The sequence below is a fragment of the Lonchura striata genome, chromosome 2 (genome assembly GCF_050655825.1).
Source record: "Lonchura striata isolate lonStrDom1 chromosome 2, ASM5065582v1, whole genome shotgun sequence".
Lineage (NCBI taxonomy): Eukaryota > Metazoa > Chordata > Aves > Passeriformes > Estrildidae > Lonchura > Lonchura striata.
The window spans coordinates 115912492-115930624 of NC_140704.1; the positions used below are offsets into that span (position 1 = coordinate 115912492).

Consider the following 18133-nt stretch of genomic DNA (forward strand, 5'->3'; position numbering starts at 1 on the left):
CCCAGGATGGTTTCAAAGCAAGGCATGGCAACAAATGTTTTCCCCTTAAGATTTATCTGCTTGTGGCACCAGCTTATACAATTGTTTTTTCTATCCTTTGTATGGTTTTAAATTAATTTAGCAGGAAATTTATGGATTTTGACAGGTGAAACCCTCTTCCAAGACTCTCTTCTGAATGAGCTGCAAAGACAATAACTAAAGGAATCCAAACATTGGTATAAAAACATGCTTCCTATCAAAAGTGGTAGAAAATGCCAGCCTTGTATCTGTAGCAAAAACAAATATGGTTATCAGAAAAAATGGTGCATAAATAGTTCAGCGAAAAATTATCTAAAGCATCAGCTAGGTGATAGGGTGGACCTAGCAAGGGATTTCAGCTTTTGAGGACTACAACCTTGTGTACAAGTTGCTTTTCATCTCACAGTAGTAAAACTACTACCAAGTAGGTACAAAGGATTAAATTTCAAAATATGTAGTTTTGAGGGTTCAAAACTTTTGTAAGGACAATGTAAGTTTTAAACTTCCAATAGAGAGGCTAACTTGGAGTTACAGTGGTACAGAGAGATTGCCACACAGAAGTGCTAAGTTCACATGAATTCTTTATGAGATGAATCAAATGGCACAAAAGATGCCTTGCTGTGCTGAGCATTATAGGTACAGAAAAAAAGTACAGCCTAAGCTCTTTCCTGTGCCCTGTGGAGCCCTACTGCCCTGTCCCAGCAGAGAAGTCAATGGTGAAGCCCATAATTCTCAGAGTGTAGTGTTGGGAAGGATGGATAAATATAATTGCCTGGCAGAAGATTCACAATAGCACAGCCAGGATGAAAACAATCCCCCCTACTGATTGGACAATGTCCTTACCTACAGATAGGTCCAAAAGTCAAATGGACTGCTCTATCTCAACTCCCAAAATAAATGGTTCATCCCACACCTGTAACCCTTCCCTGAAACACCAGGTGTCTGTGACCCCATTAGCCAAATCTTGTTCCAGCCCACCTTGAAGCCCCCTGATAAGGGGTCTCCGAGGGGCCAGACGCCCTCTTGGAACTTTCCCTCTCTTGGATCTTCCCCCCTCTTAGAACTTCCACCCTCTCCTAGAGCATCCTCTCTACCCCTTGTCTCTCCCCATCCCCTCAGGCCTTGCCACGTGCTGCATCTGGCAGCTCCAAGCAAGACCTTTCACCATCCTTAATAAACCTTGTATCCTGAGAGCAGCCTTCAGAGATCTCTCGTCTCCATTCATCCAAACCATCCTGGAGCTCAGTTGTCCTTACAGTGTAGAGCCTGTAGTGGTACTACTGGGCTTACAGAGGAGGAAGAACACTCTGATGGGGTTCCTAGGAAAATAGTTAAGAAATTCTGGCCCTTGAAAGTTTTTCTCATGAAAGCTGACCATGCTTATTCTGTTGTATCAAGAACTCAGCCAGAAAATGTTGCTCTTTTAAAGTAAATAAATTCTGTTAAAATCAGCTGCTGCTATAGTTGATGTGATTGCTAGAAGAAGAAAGGCTTCCTTCAGCTTTACTAGAGTGTGTTAATTAGCACTGACCAAAAGTAACATTCTGGATGCCATTGTCTATAAATTGGAAAACCGATTACAGGTAAATGCAGGCAAGCTGGCAAAGGAGTGGCAGGGTCTCCCTCTTTTGCTGCCTTCAAAATGAGATCAGGCATTTTCTGGAAGATATTATTCAGCCAGAGAGGAGTCTCTGGGCTCAGCAGAGGACAATATCCTGTGGCTGATATTGTACAGAAGCTTGAATGAGTTTATTTACTAGTACTTAAACTCAATGTAAAGCTGAAAAAAGGAAAGGGAAAGCAAAGACAGCAATGAGGAGAGGAAAGAGAGGAAGAGATTTCCAGTCTTATAAATCAGAAATGAATACTTTGTCAAGAACAGTTTTACATGCAACAGCAGGACATGACCTATAGAAAGCTGTGTTAAAAAAGCCTTACAAGGGAAAGTATAGCGTTTCTTGCACCTGAGGCTCTGCAGAGGCTTTCAGGAAGTAAAAAACAAAAACAAAAACAAAAAGTTACAAAGCTATAAAGGATTTTTAGCCTTCATAGTATGTGAGGCAAGTTAGTGTATTTTTGGATGCATATAGGCAACTGTGTTGCATTTCTATACTCTTCCCAGTATCACATGCTCTCTAAGTAAATTTTTTTTTCCTGCTGCTGGTAGCTTATAAAACATTGATAGTAAAATAAAATATGTGAATAGTACTGTAAATACTGCAACAAGGATTCTAGGGCATGTTGCAGAGAACCAATAAACAGCCAACAATGTATGGGTAATGTGAAATGACTGGCTGCTCTTCAACAGTGCTCTAGGAAAATTGTGATTTTCAGTTACGATCTGTTCAGTCAAATTAAAGTCTGATGACTGCCTCAAGATGTTCATTTATCACCCAAAATAAATCAAACAGAGAGAACAGGCAACAATATGTGATTGTATTCAAAGGCAACGCATCAGTACCTATGGGTAGAATTTCCAGCAGCAGTCAGATAAAAGTTGCTGGAAATAAGAGTACAACAATCGATCACATCAGGACAGGATATTATAGAATCTCAGCTTGGTTCATAAATATAAAATAATGAGCTACTGTTTTCATAGTCTTCCCTGTCAAACTGTATTAAAAAAGTTGAAAAAATGCTATTGTCACGTGTTATAGCTGAAGATTTGGTCAAAGAAATGGGTACACTGTCTTTTATTTGGCTTTTTTTTTTTTTAATGTATGCATACCTGAAAACAAGAAAAATAAAGATAACAGAGTATGTAATGCTCATTTTCAGGCAAAAATGTCATCATCACATCCTACATAGCACAGCTGAGTGTGCTATCCCCTCTGAATACAGCAAAGATGTCCAGGATGGTGTAGGCTTTCACCAGACAGGAAAATAGCAGTTGCTGGTGGCCTGCAGACTTTCATTGCATCCACAGCCACAACAGATTTACTAACACCAGACTGCTGTGCCATGGATCTAAAGGAATCTGGCAGAAATGGCTTTCAATAAAAAATGCCAATATACTCCTAGACTTGGAAAATGGAAAGAGAAGCAGGTGTGATACCTGTCCAGCACTGAGCAGTTTCTGAGATAGAATCAAAAATTAGCACCAGGAGTGGCTCATGATGTATATCTTGAGCTATTAAGACTTGGCAAAACTGAGATGGTGCATCTGCCATGCTTTCAGTGCATCGGAAAATCAGACATTAATTTGCTGTTGCCTCAACTTTTGAAGAGCACAGTGAAGGAGATCCAGAAGCTGAATGGCCTCCAGAAACCATCTGGGGAGATGGGTTTTGGTGTTCTTAATCTGAAGATACCTGGAGCTTTTTGCCACCTCTGTTGTCCTTTGACAATGTCACAAGTGGTAGCTTGCTGTAATAGAGTGATCACAGCGTAGATGCTGTAAGGCAGCAGCAGGCAGTGATTTACAGGTCCTGTAGGTCTGTGTAGGAGCAAGAAACATCTTCCAAAGGAGACAGAAGAGCTAGCATGACTGCAGTCATGGCCTTGAGGACTTCATCCTTGGCAAAGCAGGAACATGCCTGTGGCAAACTAAGGGAACTGCAGACACAGACAAGGTGCTGCAGCCTGGGCCTCCATCCTGTGCTCCAGGGAATGGTGCTGACAGGGGTTAATTCTGCCTGCTTGTCTTGTAGCACTGCAGGTCCATGAAAGAACAGCTGAACAGGTAAATATCTGTCTTTGTCAGTTTTTGACATAGCTCAGATATGTGCATATATAAAAGGCCAGTGCTAATGGTGTATTTCCAAACTTTATTACAGAATTTATAAGATTCAAATACTTGCTTTCAGATCTTCCATTCAATAAAAAATAATAATAAAAAAAGTAAAAAAGTGAGTCCTTTTGGGCATGTATTTAGAATATTCCCTTTTCCTCTTACAAACCAAAAATGAGAAAATTTTCTTTAATGATCCTTTGGCAAGATGCAAATTTACAGAAGGGGGAATTAGGAGCCCTAAAGCAGCCAAGAGATGCTCTTTTCCAAGTTGAGCTTGCTGCCAGTGCAAAGAACAAGGTGAGCCAGATTTCATTTACTACCTGGAATATTACAGCAGGGAAACCACAGGGAGAGGTGTGCACTGTCTGGTAACACAGCTGCTTCACAGGCCCTCTTGAGCTTCCCAGGTGCTGCCAGGGCCACCCTGGTGATTCTTGTGAGCCCCGCTCCTTTGGCAGACACCTGCACCAGTTCAATCTGGTTTTGAGCTCCAGTGTTTGTAGTGAGGGGGTGACAGGGCCAAACTACACTATTTACTCCTAATATCTAAGCTTACTTATCTGTGACATAAATGGAAGTGCTGATTTGGATTAAATGCTTGAGTTTAAACAATTCATTTGAGAAACCCTAAATAAATGAGTCAAGGAAAAGGAGAGAGTGCTTTAAAATTTACTAAACACTATCCATTACACAACTATCAAAGTTCCCATCAATTTCAAAACCATAAAATCTCTCCCACTTTAATGCAAATTTCTATTAGAACAATATTTTGTGACTATATTTTGTAGAGAAAACTGAAATCTTGCAGTAAGATTTTCTGATTTTCTCATTTTTTGTACTTCTGGCAAATTAAAGAAGTCATTATGGTATAATAGAAAAGGACTCGGTAACAATTAAAACAAATGAGGTTAATGAATTGTATCTGAAACACCGGTTTTTTATTCAGAAATGTTGTTTGGTTCAGATGCCATTTTATGCCTCTATTTTATGTAGTATAGTTTCAGACAAAAAATAGAAAACTCTATCTGTGATATACAAACAAAATCACAGTAATTATGTGCAAAATGTGAATGTTTGAGGATAGGACTTGTTCTTGTTGGCTTTTAATTTATTGCTGACTAACTGCCCCTGCTCTATGTGCCTGTTTTGATTAATGCGGTAGTGTCTTGTCCACATGTGCCTGAAATTCTGAATCTTGTAAATTGTGCATAAAAGAATATGCTTAAGATTTAAACAATTGAATCTGAGCTGCACTTATTTATGAATATTTTGTTTAACAAGCTAGTTAGGAGAAAAAAATCCATTATAGAAAGGTTTCAAGATTTTCTGGAATAAAATTTAAAAAAAGGTGGAGTTTTGAGAATGAATCTCTCCAATAATATTCACGAAAATAACTTCAGGTGTTTGGCATCCCTGGGTCACCCAGATGAAATCACAGGGATAGAGCTCTGCTGTTAAACCAAAACATACCCTATCCCAGATCCTCAGAAGTATTTAGAAATAGCTGTCTTGTATTCTGTTCAGGCCCAGGTCCTTCCAAAGGCTGACAGCACCAAGCTGGTGAATTACAGAGCAGATGTGTGAGAGTTGAAGCCAATGCTGAGCAAAACGACTTTGTTCTGGCAGCTTGCCTGACTTTAACCTTGCTGTGCATGACCCAGCTCCAATACCAAAGTTTTTTCAGGCACACAGAACTACTTTTTCCCAAAGGTGACTATAAGAAAACTCTAGGTAGAATGGAAAACTGTTCTTTTCAACAATTATTTCTCAAACTTCAGGCCAGTACCTTTTTGGCAGTCCTGAAAGAGCCTAAAGTGGGTTGGTCAAATATCATGTGGCAGCAGTTGTCTCAGGGTAGCAGCAGCTGTTGCATTAAAAAGGGATTACAGTCTAAGACTGTGGTTGCAGGATTGATAACCACCTTAAATTGATGACAGCAGTTTCTTTTCTCCAAGGCAAAGGAGTGAATATGAACACTTGTAGCCAACTATAAGCTCTTCTCTCTTGACTGATATGGAGGTTCTAAGTTGCTGGAAAGTCTAATTGAAGGTAAATGAGATGAACCAAATGGAGGTGACATTTTCAGATTTGCATAAACCAGCCCTAGATATTTCAAGATTCTCTTGCTGAGTTCAAACAATCTATTCTCTGCATTTGTTCTGACAGTGATATGTGAAATTATTCCAGCACTTCTCACAGCTCCTTTTACTCTTGCAAAAGATAGACACATGGACACATGTCCTGTATCATATCTTCTAGAACATTTTAAATTATTAACCATCAACTAAGTGTTTACAGTTTTATTGGAGTAACTGTTTCACCTTCTTGCTCTGTTTCATTATAAAGCTTGATGTGTTCTACAATACCTTTTGTAGCTTTGATATACAAGCAGTTTTGGTGATCTCTAATTTTGCAGTCTTCTATAACTTGCTTTTCTCAACAAAATTCCTCTAAGGCACTAGATTGCATTGTCACAGATCCATGATAGGAAACAGGAGGAGGAATGGAGGGAACAAATTAGCAGTAATCATAACCTCTGATCACATACATAATTATTTAGTGTACCTTTCGATTAGCTAATTTCAGTATTCTGCCAAAAGTCAACTTGCATTCAGAGTGTGAAATACTTTGTATTCAAAATGCATAAAGGATCTGTTTGACTTGAATTCACTTGAGAAAATTGCACTTTACTGCAATGTAAGCAAAGGGGAGGAAAAAAATGCATTTAAGCAGGGTGAGGAAAATGGACTATGCACTTCCTGTCTGATCAGACTCCTCATATACCTGAGACTGACCCTTGTAAAACTATTTTAAAATTGCTGTACTTCAGAAGGATGAAGATAAATTAAAAAGTGCCTATCACTATTTTCACTGGTAAATCAGAAAGTAGATAAACTCAACACTTGACAAGAGATCTAGTGATAAAAAGCAGACAGAACACTGACCAAATGAAAAAAATGTGAAAACTTCATTAAACTGTATAAAACTTGACTGCATTATCAACTCAAATCTTTAGACCCTTGTCAAAGTTTGGGTTTTCTATATTGGCATTTGCTAGGAAAACCTACTATGAATCTAGCCAATAAAATCATACTACAAGTATACTTGTGTTCCTGAAATTGCAAGGCTGCATGTAGTCCTCAGTTCTCATTTGTCAGAAAAAAAATTGACTAAAATTCTGAAAGTATTGGAACTATTTAAACTATAAGAACAGTGAAAGTCAAGGAACTAGGGGTTTTGTGTCTAGCAGCTGTATTCAGAGTTGAGTCTAGTCACTCTAAGGAGAGGTACCTGTAGCATCACCAGTGTGGTCAGATTCCCATTTACCTGAAGGAGATTCCCCCCTCTGCCATCAGCAGAACATCAATGGTAATTCCTCTGATTCCTCATCAATTTTGATAGGATTCAGCATCACAGGAAGTAGACAAACACTTGTCAGTGCCAATCGTGCCAGAAGAGGCAGAAGATTGGAACAGCACGACTGAATTGGTCTTATTTAGAGTAAATTAATATCTCTTTGACATAATCAACGTAACTCTGTGGTGAGAATGGTTTGTTTATGTCTTCTTGCTACTGCCTTGGCAAAATACATCCTATAGATTAGGAGGATTAAAGGACCCCTTGACATATTTAGTTTAGTTTCATTTCATTTCATTTCATTTCATTTCATTTCATTTCATTTCATTTCAACCTCTTCTCTGTTTCTTGGACTTTATTAATACTGTTTCAAACCTGTACTTCTAGTGGTTCAGTAGCAGTGAAAATGACCTTAGATTCCCAAGCCTTGTGGCATGTAAACAGTATATCCTGACACAGAATAACCACTTCCATCCACCTTAGTTTGATGGGATGAAGAACCACTTCTTTCCTCAGCTCCAGGAAATGCTGCCAATTATGCCTCCATTGCTGGTGAGATGAGTTAATATATGGAGCAAGTTCTGCTGGGATGCTGGACACTTTTATCTTGTGAAGTGCTCAGCTTGGCTAGCTGTCCTTTTTCATAAGGCAAATTGAAGTGCAGTGTCAGTATATCATGCTTAGAGGATCAGCAATGGTGTCAGTTAGGACTGAGACTGGGAAGAATGGTCTCCCAAAGAAGTTGCATGTCTGGCTATTTTCTCTCCTGTTTTTTTTTTTTTTTTTTTTTTTTTTTTTTTTTTTTTTTTGGCTCCTAATAGTCACGGAAAAAGAGATTGGCAGTGCCTGTTCTTCTTTTTTTATTGCTGGTATGTTGCATATTTAAGGCAGAAGGGCCTCTCTGGTTGTGTGAATGGGACTGTGTTCTAGCCCTTGCTGTGCTAAAAGATTTGGCACTGTGTGTGTGGAGGCAGCTTTGCAGAAGTCTCAGAGAAAGATTTCCTGCCAGCAGCATCTGTGGAGATGGAAACAGCCACTGCATTAGATCCATCGAGTTCTAAAGAAATGCAATAACTAGACCCTAATTAGCTATCTACACCCAAATGTTAAACATGGTAGGTTTTCAAATGGATGCCTAGCAAAGGCATTTTTCTGCCAGCTTATTGGACTCTGGATCTTACACTAGGCACCGGTGACGTCATATTAAATTAACTAACCCTTGAATTAATGCCAGGGAACCTTGACAGGAGACAGAACATGACTGTCCATTCTATTAAGATAATTAGAAATGTCCTGGAATGGCTTAGGGCTTTCCCTTGCTTTTCCCCAAAAAACTGCCAAGCAGCTTGGGTTTTAACACAAGCAAGAGAGAATTCTTCATCACTGTGGTTGTAAACATCTTATTTTGCAGTATAAAACACTGTGACTGTTGGCCATTTTGTAACAGTTGCCTTCAGGGCCAAAGAATGGTACTAAACATATTTAAACTATGATTTCAGATGAAATTAAATGTGTGAGAGTCTAGAAAAAATGGCAGAATCCCTGATCAATCCTAATGGTGTTTGCACTTCTGAGATAAACTGGTTAAATTTTAAGAAAAGGAAACAACAAACATAATGAACCGAGGATCTGACCTGATGTAGTTTTTTGCTAAGTTTTACACAGCCAGCCTTTGTCCTCTGCAGGCTGGAGGGATTTGTGAGTGAATTAAGGCTTTCATGTTTCTTCAGGTGTTGCTGTCACAATGCCACCATGTAGATGCAAGTCTGCCACACCTTCAGGATGTACAGTTTGCTCTAACACAACTGTACAAGTACACCTTGGCTTCTTAATTTTGGAACAGTTCTGCTCTGTAATGTCCTGGGCCAGTTCTGCTGCTAGGTTAATGGGAAATTTTCTAGCTGCAAAATTATGAATATGTTCTTCTTATTCACAAGTTCCCTGATTCCTTTTGCACCTCATGCTGCTCCATTCTGAGCATCTGGCTGGTGACAGAACAACTAGTCAAGAAATGAAGATGCCAGCATGTCTCAGTGCTGAGGAATAGTGTCTACTCACTGTGAGGCATGATGGGCTACTACAACCTTCTAGGATGCCTTTGCAGAGGTAACAGATTGTGTCCAAACTGGTGAGCCTGAGTCCATTCTACCTGCAAGGACAGAGAGAAAGCAGGTACAGAAGTGAATGAGAGAAGAGTCTGTGGGTGTATATCAAAATGAACAGTAATCTTTACAGCAATGTGAAAAAGTGGATGCTATTAAATAAAATGTTTGTTTTAACCAAAATGGACAAGAATATTAAAATATGCCATTTGTCCCTGCATCTAGGTAATGGGTGTGAAATTGACTAACCAGACAACTTTTCCATCTCTGTAGATCAATACATTTCCAGGGACATATTAAGAAGGAATATAAACATTCCTAAGTTTCAATTTTTCTTTATTCATTTACATTCCAAACAATTACATATTCTATTTTGTAGGAATACAATTTATAATCCCTATATTTGGTGACACTGGGAGCTTAAGAATTTTTCTTCAGAATACTTGAGAAACAAAGTAACAGAAAATCTGAGTAATCATACTCCTTCTGAGAATGATGTAAAAGATGTAGTTTGCTGGAAGAAGATTGTGCAGCTTGTTGCATATGGATCCAAAGAAAAATGGGATTCAGTTAAGTGCTAAGATAAAATTAAAATTACAAATGCTAAAATGTCTTTGTTTTTGGAGAGTGTAGTGCTGCATTGGATATGAATTGGACTGAATAAAGAAAAGTTTGTTTATTTTAGCCTTTGAAAATTGTCACTTAACAGTAAAGGCACAAAGAGGTACTAACAATTTAGAAAGTCTTTCTGAGTGTTTTTGCCATGCAGTTTGTATGTAAAAGTATGTGTTTTCCCTGCTTTTACTAACATTTCTGGCAATGTGCATCATTCAGAGGTGAACTCTATACACTCTAGAGATCAGGAGTTACCCTTTGCTCTCAGTGTTATCTCATCCAATATCTTGACTGGTCAGGAACGAGAAATCCTTTTCTCTTCATCAAATGTGTTATTTCATTTTGTTTTTTTCCAAGTTTATATTCACATTTGTAGTAATATTAAAAATAAAAACAATGAAAGAAAGTGCCTCAGCTGCCAGCAAACAATCAGTTCATTACTGGGAGTGGTCATTACTACAGAGGTGATGATTTTACAGTGTTGTCACACACTGTAGTGGTGAAGCAAACTTTTTCTTGTCCCTTCTGTGCTCAGGTTCTCCCCAGCAGCTCTATAGCCTCATGTATCTTTTGCAGGCTACATACAATAGGAATTTCCACTTCCCTGCCACCTCTCACTCTGCCATTTATATAATTCTCACTCTGCCATCAATACCTCAACTCCTCTTGTTTTTGATAGATGACCCTGCATTCCTGATGAGCTGTTTGACTTGGAGGAATATTTGAAGAGTAAAACAAATGAATGAAAAAAGGTAAGCGATGGACTGGTTCTTGGAAGCAGCTAACAAACTAAACAGGTTTTGATAAGTAAATTTTGCAAGGCAAAGTTTTTTTACTTCACATAGTGGAACTATGAAATTTCTTTAATGCAAGCCTCTTTCAAAATTTGACAAATAGGTATGCAAAAAAATATTGGTGAGATAAATAGTGAATAATTAGAGTTATTAACATATCCATGAAGAAAATGTTTCTGAAAGTTCTCTAAAAATGTTAATACATCCATTACAAAATACTACTCAGGGAATTTTGGTCTTCTCATGGAGAGCCATATGGTCAAACTGATACACACTTCACTTAAAAAAAGAGTGATTTATATTTTCTGTAAAAAATTGGAATTAAATGTTTGTTGTGGATGGATAATAAGATTAATTTTCAGATTAGCTCAGTTGGTTAGAGCATGGTACTAATAATGCCAAGGTTGTGTCTGGATCCCTGTATGTGCAATTCACTTAAGAGCTGGACTTGATAATCCTTCTAGCTGCTTTTAAACTCAGACTATTCTGTACTTCTGTGATTTATGAAAAGGTGCAAAATCTACTTTTCCAGAGCCTTGTAGGGAGAGAATATTCAACCTTATGTTCCAAAATGGTACCCTTCATCAGATGCATTTGGAAAGGTGCTTTCACTCAAATTGTACATGTCTCTCTAAACATTGTCAGAGCACCCATATAATCATATAAAGAACACAGCTCGGAAGCAACATTGTAGAATTACAGTGCCACAGTACTTTTTACAGAAGGTTAAGTGGCAAGGAAAAGTAAAAAAAATTGTCATAAAAGTGCATGGAAGAAAATACCCAAAACAAGCCCCCAGAAAGATTGGCACCAGGCTCACAGATGTTCCAAGAAGTGAAAGAGTAGCTGAGTTTATTAGATAATCTCTTTTTAGTGAATAATTAACAGGTCAGCTTCAAAGTGTAACTCAATGTAGTCTGTTTTGTTTTCTTTTTGTGACAGTGACCTTTCACTTTTAATGTACAATAAAGGGTTATATCAGGTAATTCTGACACAATACAGTGGGAGATTGATCCATTTAATGTCATATTGATATAATTTTTAATTTCAAGTTACTTTCTGATAAGTATCCACATTTAATGGGATCACAAGTAATTAAGTACTGTGCCTATTTAATAGTTATGCACACACAAATGTTATATTAACACTGTTGTTAAGGTCACAGTATTAGTCATTCAAGGGGTTGGAAATGTACCTTTTGTACATGTGTTTTTACAAAATTGGGGATTATGTAGTATTTATTTCATAGGCCCCTTCCCCTTTTTTGAATAAAGCATGGATATGACCTGAGTTTATTATATTCAAGAGACTATAACATATATTTAATAGGACTGCTTCCATATTCATGACAGAATTTGAGTAGTGACACAACCAAGGCTTCCAGGGAGAAAATAACGGGTCAGTGGTTAAGGCAATTGAATGCTTTCTTGAAAGTTAAATTGTAACCTTGCCCCTGAGTTTGTAATTGATACTATGCGAGTTACTTTATCATAGGTGGCCACTAACCAAGTTCTTCAATATCTGATTGAAAATCTGATTTATTAAAACACTGAGTACTTAAATCTGGATCTGAAGTAAACGAAAGCTATAAGTGTCATGTACAAGTGACAAATCAAGTATGGCATGAAGTAGTTATAAAAAAATAAAGTCCTAAACTGCTCTCATATGAGACATATAAGATTTTTGGGTAATTTTATCTTGGCTCTTTCCGATCTCAGAATTCTCTCTTGTTAGCTAAAGAAAATAGCATGCCTTGGTTCTGTATCAAAAATAACCTTGGTTTTGTACTTCAAAATAATTGTGCCAGTATTTTAGAAACAGTCTGCCAGAATGACCATGCAAGAAAAAATACTGGGGAAACCTGTAGTTCTATATTCAGAGGATTCTCTATTCTTACTAGGAGAAAATACAATAGATAGGACATAATGACAGATGGAGTTAGAGGAATAGTGGAAAATTTCTCATTAAATAAGCCCTTTCTATTCCAGTGCATTAAACAGGCTCCAAAACAAAAGTGGTAAATGACCATGTATACTAAAAGATAAAGGCAAATTATACACATGCAGCAGTGAAGCAATTGAAAGATTTACAGACCTGGTGTTCCCCATCTCCTGAGTATTTTGGCATAGCTCTGCAATGGGTGGATGTTTGTGATGTCTCCAACAGAGATACTTATGTCTTTTTCCTTGTGGAATACAAAGCCTATACCATGGGCATGTTAGAACCTAAAAATCTTTTCTGATCATGTCCTTGACAAACCAATGAGTGTATTTAAACAGGATTTTAAAGCTGAAAGACAAAACCAGATACAATATATGATAATTTTATTATCTCTGTGTAGGACACAGTGCTATCAGTACAAATGCCCACCGTCCCAGCCCAAGAAGACCATTTCCTATGGCTCTTTGGGAAGAAGCTTCCGTTCCTTCAGGAATGGGTCTGACAATTTAACAGTGTGAGGGTATTTATGGTGACAAAAACAAACGAGGTGTTGCAGAAATTGATTGTCCTCAAACAGAACAAGACTAAAAATGAAAATTGATTACTAAGGCAGGAAACAAGGTGACTGATACACTGAACTAATAGCTAATAGTATTAACAAGCTAATACATTTAGGTATCCATGAACAGGAAGCTGCAACAGTGAGTACTACTACTCTTACAGTGCTTTTTTACATAGCAGGATAAATGTATGGGGTAACTGGTGCTAGAGCTTGGTATGAACTCATCTGCAAAGAATTTCCTGTGTCTATCTTGCAGATTTCTCAGTGATGAGCCTTCAATCTTTGCCCAGGAGAGACCACCACATTGTCAAGCCTCTGACAGCATATCAGTAAAAAGGTCTATGAAAATACACTCTTCTTGCCTGTTACAAATGATGTGTAGGTATTATTTTAGAGGTTTCCCTGCAGTGGTTTATACTCTTATATTAAGAGCTATTATGAGCTATGTCCTTGCCATTTGAGATAGAATGCACTATTCAGCAGATGTGACAGTAACATGGTATCACACACACTTCACTTCTGTGTTCTTACCCACATCTCCTGCTAGGGAAAAAAAAGACAAAAAGCTTTGTCGTGGAGCAGGAGCAAACCAAATAGCCAAAGCTGTTTGTTAATTTTTCTGTTGACAATTCTGAAAGGTGAGGACACACACTGTTGAACTAGTTTTGCCATGCAATATGGTTAGAACAATGAAAAGGAACTGTGCATTTACCTTGGGAAAGTTAAAGTAGTTTTGTCATCTATCTTGGACTTCTAATTTTAACAAGACTACGCGATCGGAGATTTTACTCATTAGTGTGAGTGTGGAGGTAATTCCTTTGGCTTCACTAAAGAAATTAGTGTGTATGCATAGCCACGTTCGCGTTTCTGAACAAAAATCTTTACCCAAACAGGCACCTGTCCGCTTGGCCCCGCTGTTCCCATTCCCCGCAGGGAAGAGCACAGTTAACGCAGCATCTCCGAGTCCCGCCCGAGGCGCTCCGGCGCGGCGCTTGGATGCTATCCAGGCAGGAGCAGGGACCATGGGCCCGGTGCGGGGACGCGGGAGCCGCCAGGGCCTGTCCCGGGCCGGCCCGGGCGGCTGCAGGGCGGCGCGGCCGAGGGCTCCGTCCCCCCCCGTGCCCCGCTCCCTCCCGCCTGCGCCGCCGCCCCGGCGGTCCCATAAAGGGCGCGGCCCCGGCGGCGCTCGCCGCGGGGCGGCCCCGGCGCTGCCTCCGGACGGAGCTGCGCCTCCGCTGCCCGCCCCGGGCGAGCCCTTCCCCGGCACAGCGCGTCCTTTCCCCGCAGGCTCCTCCCGGAGAAAGCCGGAGTCCCCGTCGAGTCGCTGCCATGGCCTCCGTCCCCTCCGCCGGCTGCCTCCTGGCCAGGAACCGGTACTACAGGAGTGAGTGCTCGGCGGGGCCGGGAGCTGCCGGCTGTCCCCAGACACACACCCCACCCTCTCCCCTTCTTCCTTTCTCTCTGCCTGGGGAGAGCCTCTGGAGGAGGGATGCTGAGACCCCCGAGGCTCTCCCGAGAAAGTGGGGGCCGGGTTGTTGGCACTCAGGAAAAGTGTCGGAAAATGTTTCAGGTGATGTCTGGATGAGCTGGCGGCAAAGAGTTGTCTTTGCCTAAATAGCTTTTAATTTCTTGGAGAGTTTTTAATATCAAAGAACCTTAGTTTTAATGACCATCTTCTTCTGGTTATTAATCTACCTTTAAAAATTATTCTATTTAGAATTATTTATTAGTGTATTATACATATATATGTGTGTATATTTAATTATAAAACATGACCTAGAAAAAGTGCTAGCCTAGCAAGTCTAGGTTTTTACCTGTACTTCCTATTTGCTTCCTATTTACTTTGCAAATTTAGACACAGTACAAATAAATTCACATTTTTTTTTGTTTCTAAATATGTGAAATAATCACTTCTTTGAGAGTACACATGATGTATTAGGATTCCTAGGTCCACGATGGACACTAATGTGACTGAAGTATTTAGTTGTGTCACAAGGGAAAGCATGACAATTGGGTTGTTGTGGACTTAAATGTTCAAGGATGTATTTATTTGACAGCAGTGTGGCCATGATCTTAAGCCTTGTCAGTGATTTCTGAGGAAGTTATGCATACAAATCAAAGTATGTTTTTAAGGGAAGTGTGAGTAGAGTGAGAGAGAAACTGATATAAAAGTTCTTATGAAAACTGTAGTAGAACAGTTACTATGTAGCTCAGTGAAATTGTTTCCCCTGAGGTAGCAGCATGTCTGAAAAACTCCTGATATATAAAGAGTGCACCCTCTCAAAGCATTTTTTTTCATTATGTGTGTCTCTGTTTTCCACGTACAGCAAGACTGAACTTGGAACCCAGCGTTTCTTCCAGCTTCTCCTGCTGTTTGGATGCTGTGAACATCACAGACCAGGACAAAGCATTGCATGGTATTGTTCCCTTCTTTGAAACACTTTTCAGTTTTTCATCCAGTATCTAATGTTGTGGGCTTTTCTCCTTTGTCAGGGTTACCAGAGTTAATTGAAAAATATTGGTGGATAAAAAGCTTCTTCCACAGTGAACCCTCTGCACCAACTGTTGGCAGAAAAACACTCTCAGCAAGCAGGTGAGTCTTGGTTTTAAAATGATGGGGATAACTTACTTGCTCTGCTTTCCTTTCGGTAACAGTGTTAGTAAACAAGTCATAATCAGCTAAAACCATCTGGTAAGGTGCAATTCTGTTTTGATGATTTAAGTAGAATATACATCAAATTTAATGCTATATAACCTTTCCACATTTTCATTTTAACAAATGAACTCATATGCTCCTTCATATTATGCAGGTGGCAGTGCCTATTAGTTTCACACGTATGGTGATGTTTATTTAATCATCTATGTATAGAACTTGCACAACCATTTATACAGTTAGGCCATTTTACTTTGTATTAAAAAGCTGATATGAATGCATTCAAAAATACTTAGGGAAATAAATAAATATCTTTGATATTTATCTTAGATATAAATACAGTGAAAATTCTATTTATCTTCTTTTTATATATATTTCTGCAGCACCAACAGTTGAAAAGGACAGCATAATGGCTTTTCTGACTGAGATGCTATGTACAGACTTGTTTTTCCAAGAGGGATCTTCCTAATGTTTGGGTTCAGCTGCAAGAAGAAAACAAAACCTTTAGGAGAGTGGGAAATTGTATTTTCAAAATATTTTTCAATACCTAAAATTATATTGCTTAATGGGCATATCCATGGCCTACTGTATTCTTTCCAGATTTGCCATAATTTGTGATGTCTCTCTAATGAAATTTTACAGGAATAAGCATCCTGATGACTTACTTGAATAATTAGAGAAAGGTGACAGAAAAAATAAGACATCATAGGTTTAGGAGGAAGATATGTATTTAATGACTTTGCAATAGGGATTCAGTTAAGTTGCCTTTAAGATACCAGCTCTATAGGCAGTCACACCAATGTAAACAAGATTCAGATCTATAATCTATAATAGGACTGCTGTGTGGCACATGTCTTTTATCCAGTATTTGTGTACTAATTACAGGGTGGAGCTATACAAGAACGCTTGTCAATAGCTTTGCTTTTAGAATGCCCAATTATATGAACAAACAATAATCAGTTTGGTTTCTTTGATCAGACAGATTGCATAGATCCTAGCTTCAAATATCCAGGTGCCACTTTCATTCCTACCTATGTATGCTGGTATTTGAAGACAGAATAGAGGAGATGCATTAAAAAACAGTAGTCCTAATGGAAACTGACCTCTTCCAAGGAGAAGAACAACTTTAATCAGAGCTGATACTTCTAGTTTGTTTTAGATTTCTTCTGCCAGCTTTGTTGTGGCTTAAAGATCTACTTGTGACCAATTCTATCAATATTCTTATGTCTGTCAGATTAGTTATGAGGGCTAGATCTGGAAAAGGATTCCCCTCAAAGTAATCACTTTATTGTTGTTATCCAAGAGTACCTTTGTCATGCTCTTGAAAGGCACTATAACATTGCAATGCTGAAGGCTAAATGAAACTAATTAGTATAATGCTTATTTAGTCTACTGGGTATGACTGAAATGCATCAAGGATTGTGGAAAATAACAAATATTTGGCTGAATGATAACATTTGTGACAAATATCTATGCAACTTTTTGATGTACTCATCACTGGATGATCTAACAGTGGCAAACATTAATGTAGGCAGCATCTTTTTATTATAGTCTAATGGTTCTCATGGTTATGCATAACTCCAAAGTGTATGAAGTGGTTGCTTCAGGGAGTTTACAGTCTTGGTGGAGGCAATAAATGCATGGCAGATGACAAAAGACCACAATTCTGAAAACATGATTTCAAGGGTCTTTAATTTGACTTGTGTCTTACTTTACTGCTATTGTATAGTTTCATCTTTGTTCTCTAAGTGTACAGAATGACCTTTTTTTTATACAAAGTTTTTTTTTTTTTTTATCAATAAAGATTTAACCAGTATTTTGTCTGACTTATTTTTAGCCTCCAAAAACAAACCGGTGTTCCATGTTGCCTATGGTGGAGTTGCTGTGTGGTTTTGGGTTTTCTTTTTTGAACATGTATTTATTTTTCTTGTTTAAAAGAAAGTATTTGAAAAATTTAACACCCCCTAAAATGTCTATGTTTTATGTGCTTCACATTCTTCCTTTAGTCACTTCAAGTTCTGATGTGACTTGGAAAAGGAGCGCAAGCTAGGAAAAAGCCCCTACACCTTTTTCTAAAGAAACATGTTGTAAAGGAAGAGAGAAAGACAACATCATAGTTGCAAGAAGGTGACTGACTCTCTTTGAAGATGCTTGAAATCACAGAAGAAAGAGATACTGTAGCCCTATTATTTTATACATCTGAAATACCAGATTCAGGAAACACTGTGGAAAAGAAGCGACAAGTTTCCATGTTACTCATTGAGCTTAAACTGCTTCTGTCCTTGCAGAGCCAAAACTTGGGTTACAGAACAGGTTTAAAGAGCTGGTAAGCTCTCAAAACCCACAAAACACCTCTTG

The 18133-nt window shown here is 38.6% G+C and overlaps 1 protein-coding gene and 1 long non-coding RNA gene across 5 annotated transcripts; one reads left to right on the top strand and one right to left on the bottom strand.

Moving 5' to 3' along the window:
- Window positions 1-4406: 4406 nt before the first annotated feature.
- Window positions 4407-14238, bottom strand: LOC110473758 (uncharacterized). Of its 3 annotated transcripts, none has more exons than XR_014953407.1 (4): window positions 14020-14238; window positions 12714-12908; window positions 9167-9257; window positions 4407-8123 (listed from the first exon to the last, which is right to left on the bottom strand). It is a non-coding gene; the product is annotated as an uncharacterized LOC110473758 (long non-coding RNA). The 3 variants fall into 3 exon arrangements; XR_014953406.1 differs by having other exon boundaries at window positions 14008-14238; XR_014953405.1 differs by having other exon boundaries at window positions 13835-14238.
- A 72-nt stretch (window positions 14239-14310) lies between these two features.
- Window positions 14311-17745, top strand: PPDPFL (pancreatic progenitor cell differentiation and proliferation factor like). 2 transcript variants are annotated; one of them, XM_085573799.1, is made up of 4 exons: window positions 14311-14692; window positions 15450-15539; window positions 15616-15715; window positions 16159-17745. In XM_085573799.1, the coding sequence occupies exons 1-4, from the start codon at window positions 14452-14454 to the stop codon at window positions 16169-16171; spliced, it is 444 nt and encodes a 147-aa protein (XP_085429925.1). In that variant the 5' UTR covers window positions 14311-14451; the 3' UTR covers window positions 16172-17745. The 2 variants fall into 2 exon arrangements, with proteins under 2 accessions (XP_085429925.1, XP_021392245.3); XM_021536570.4 differs by having other exon boundaries at window positions 14311-14506; window positions 16159-17448.
- The last annotated feature ends 388 nt before the right edge of the window (window positions 17746-18133 follow it).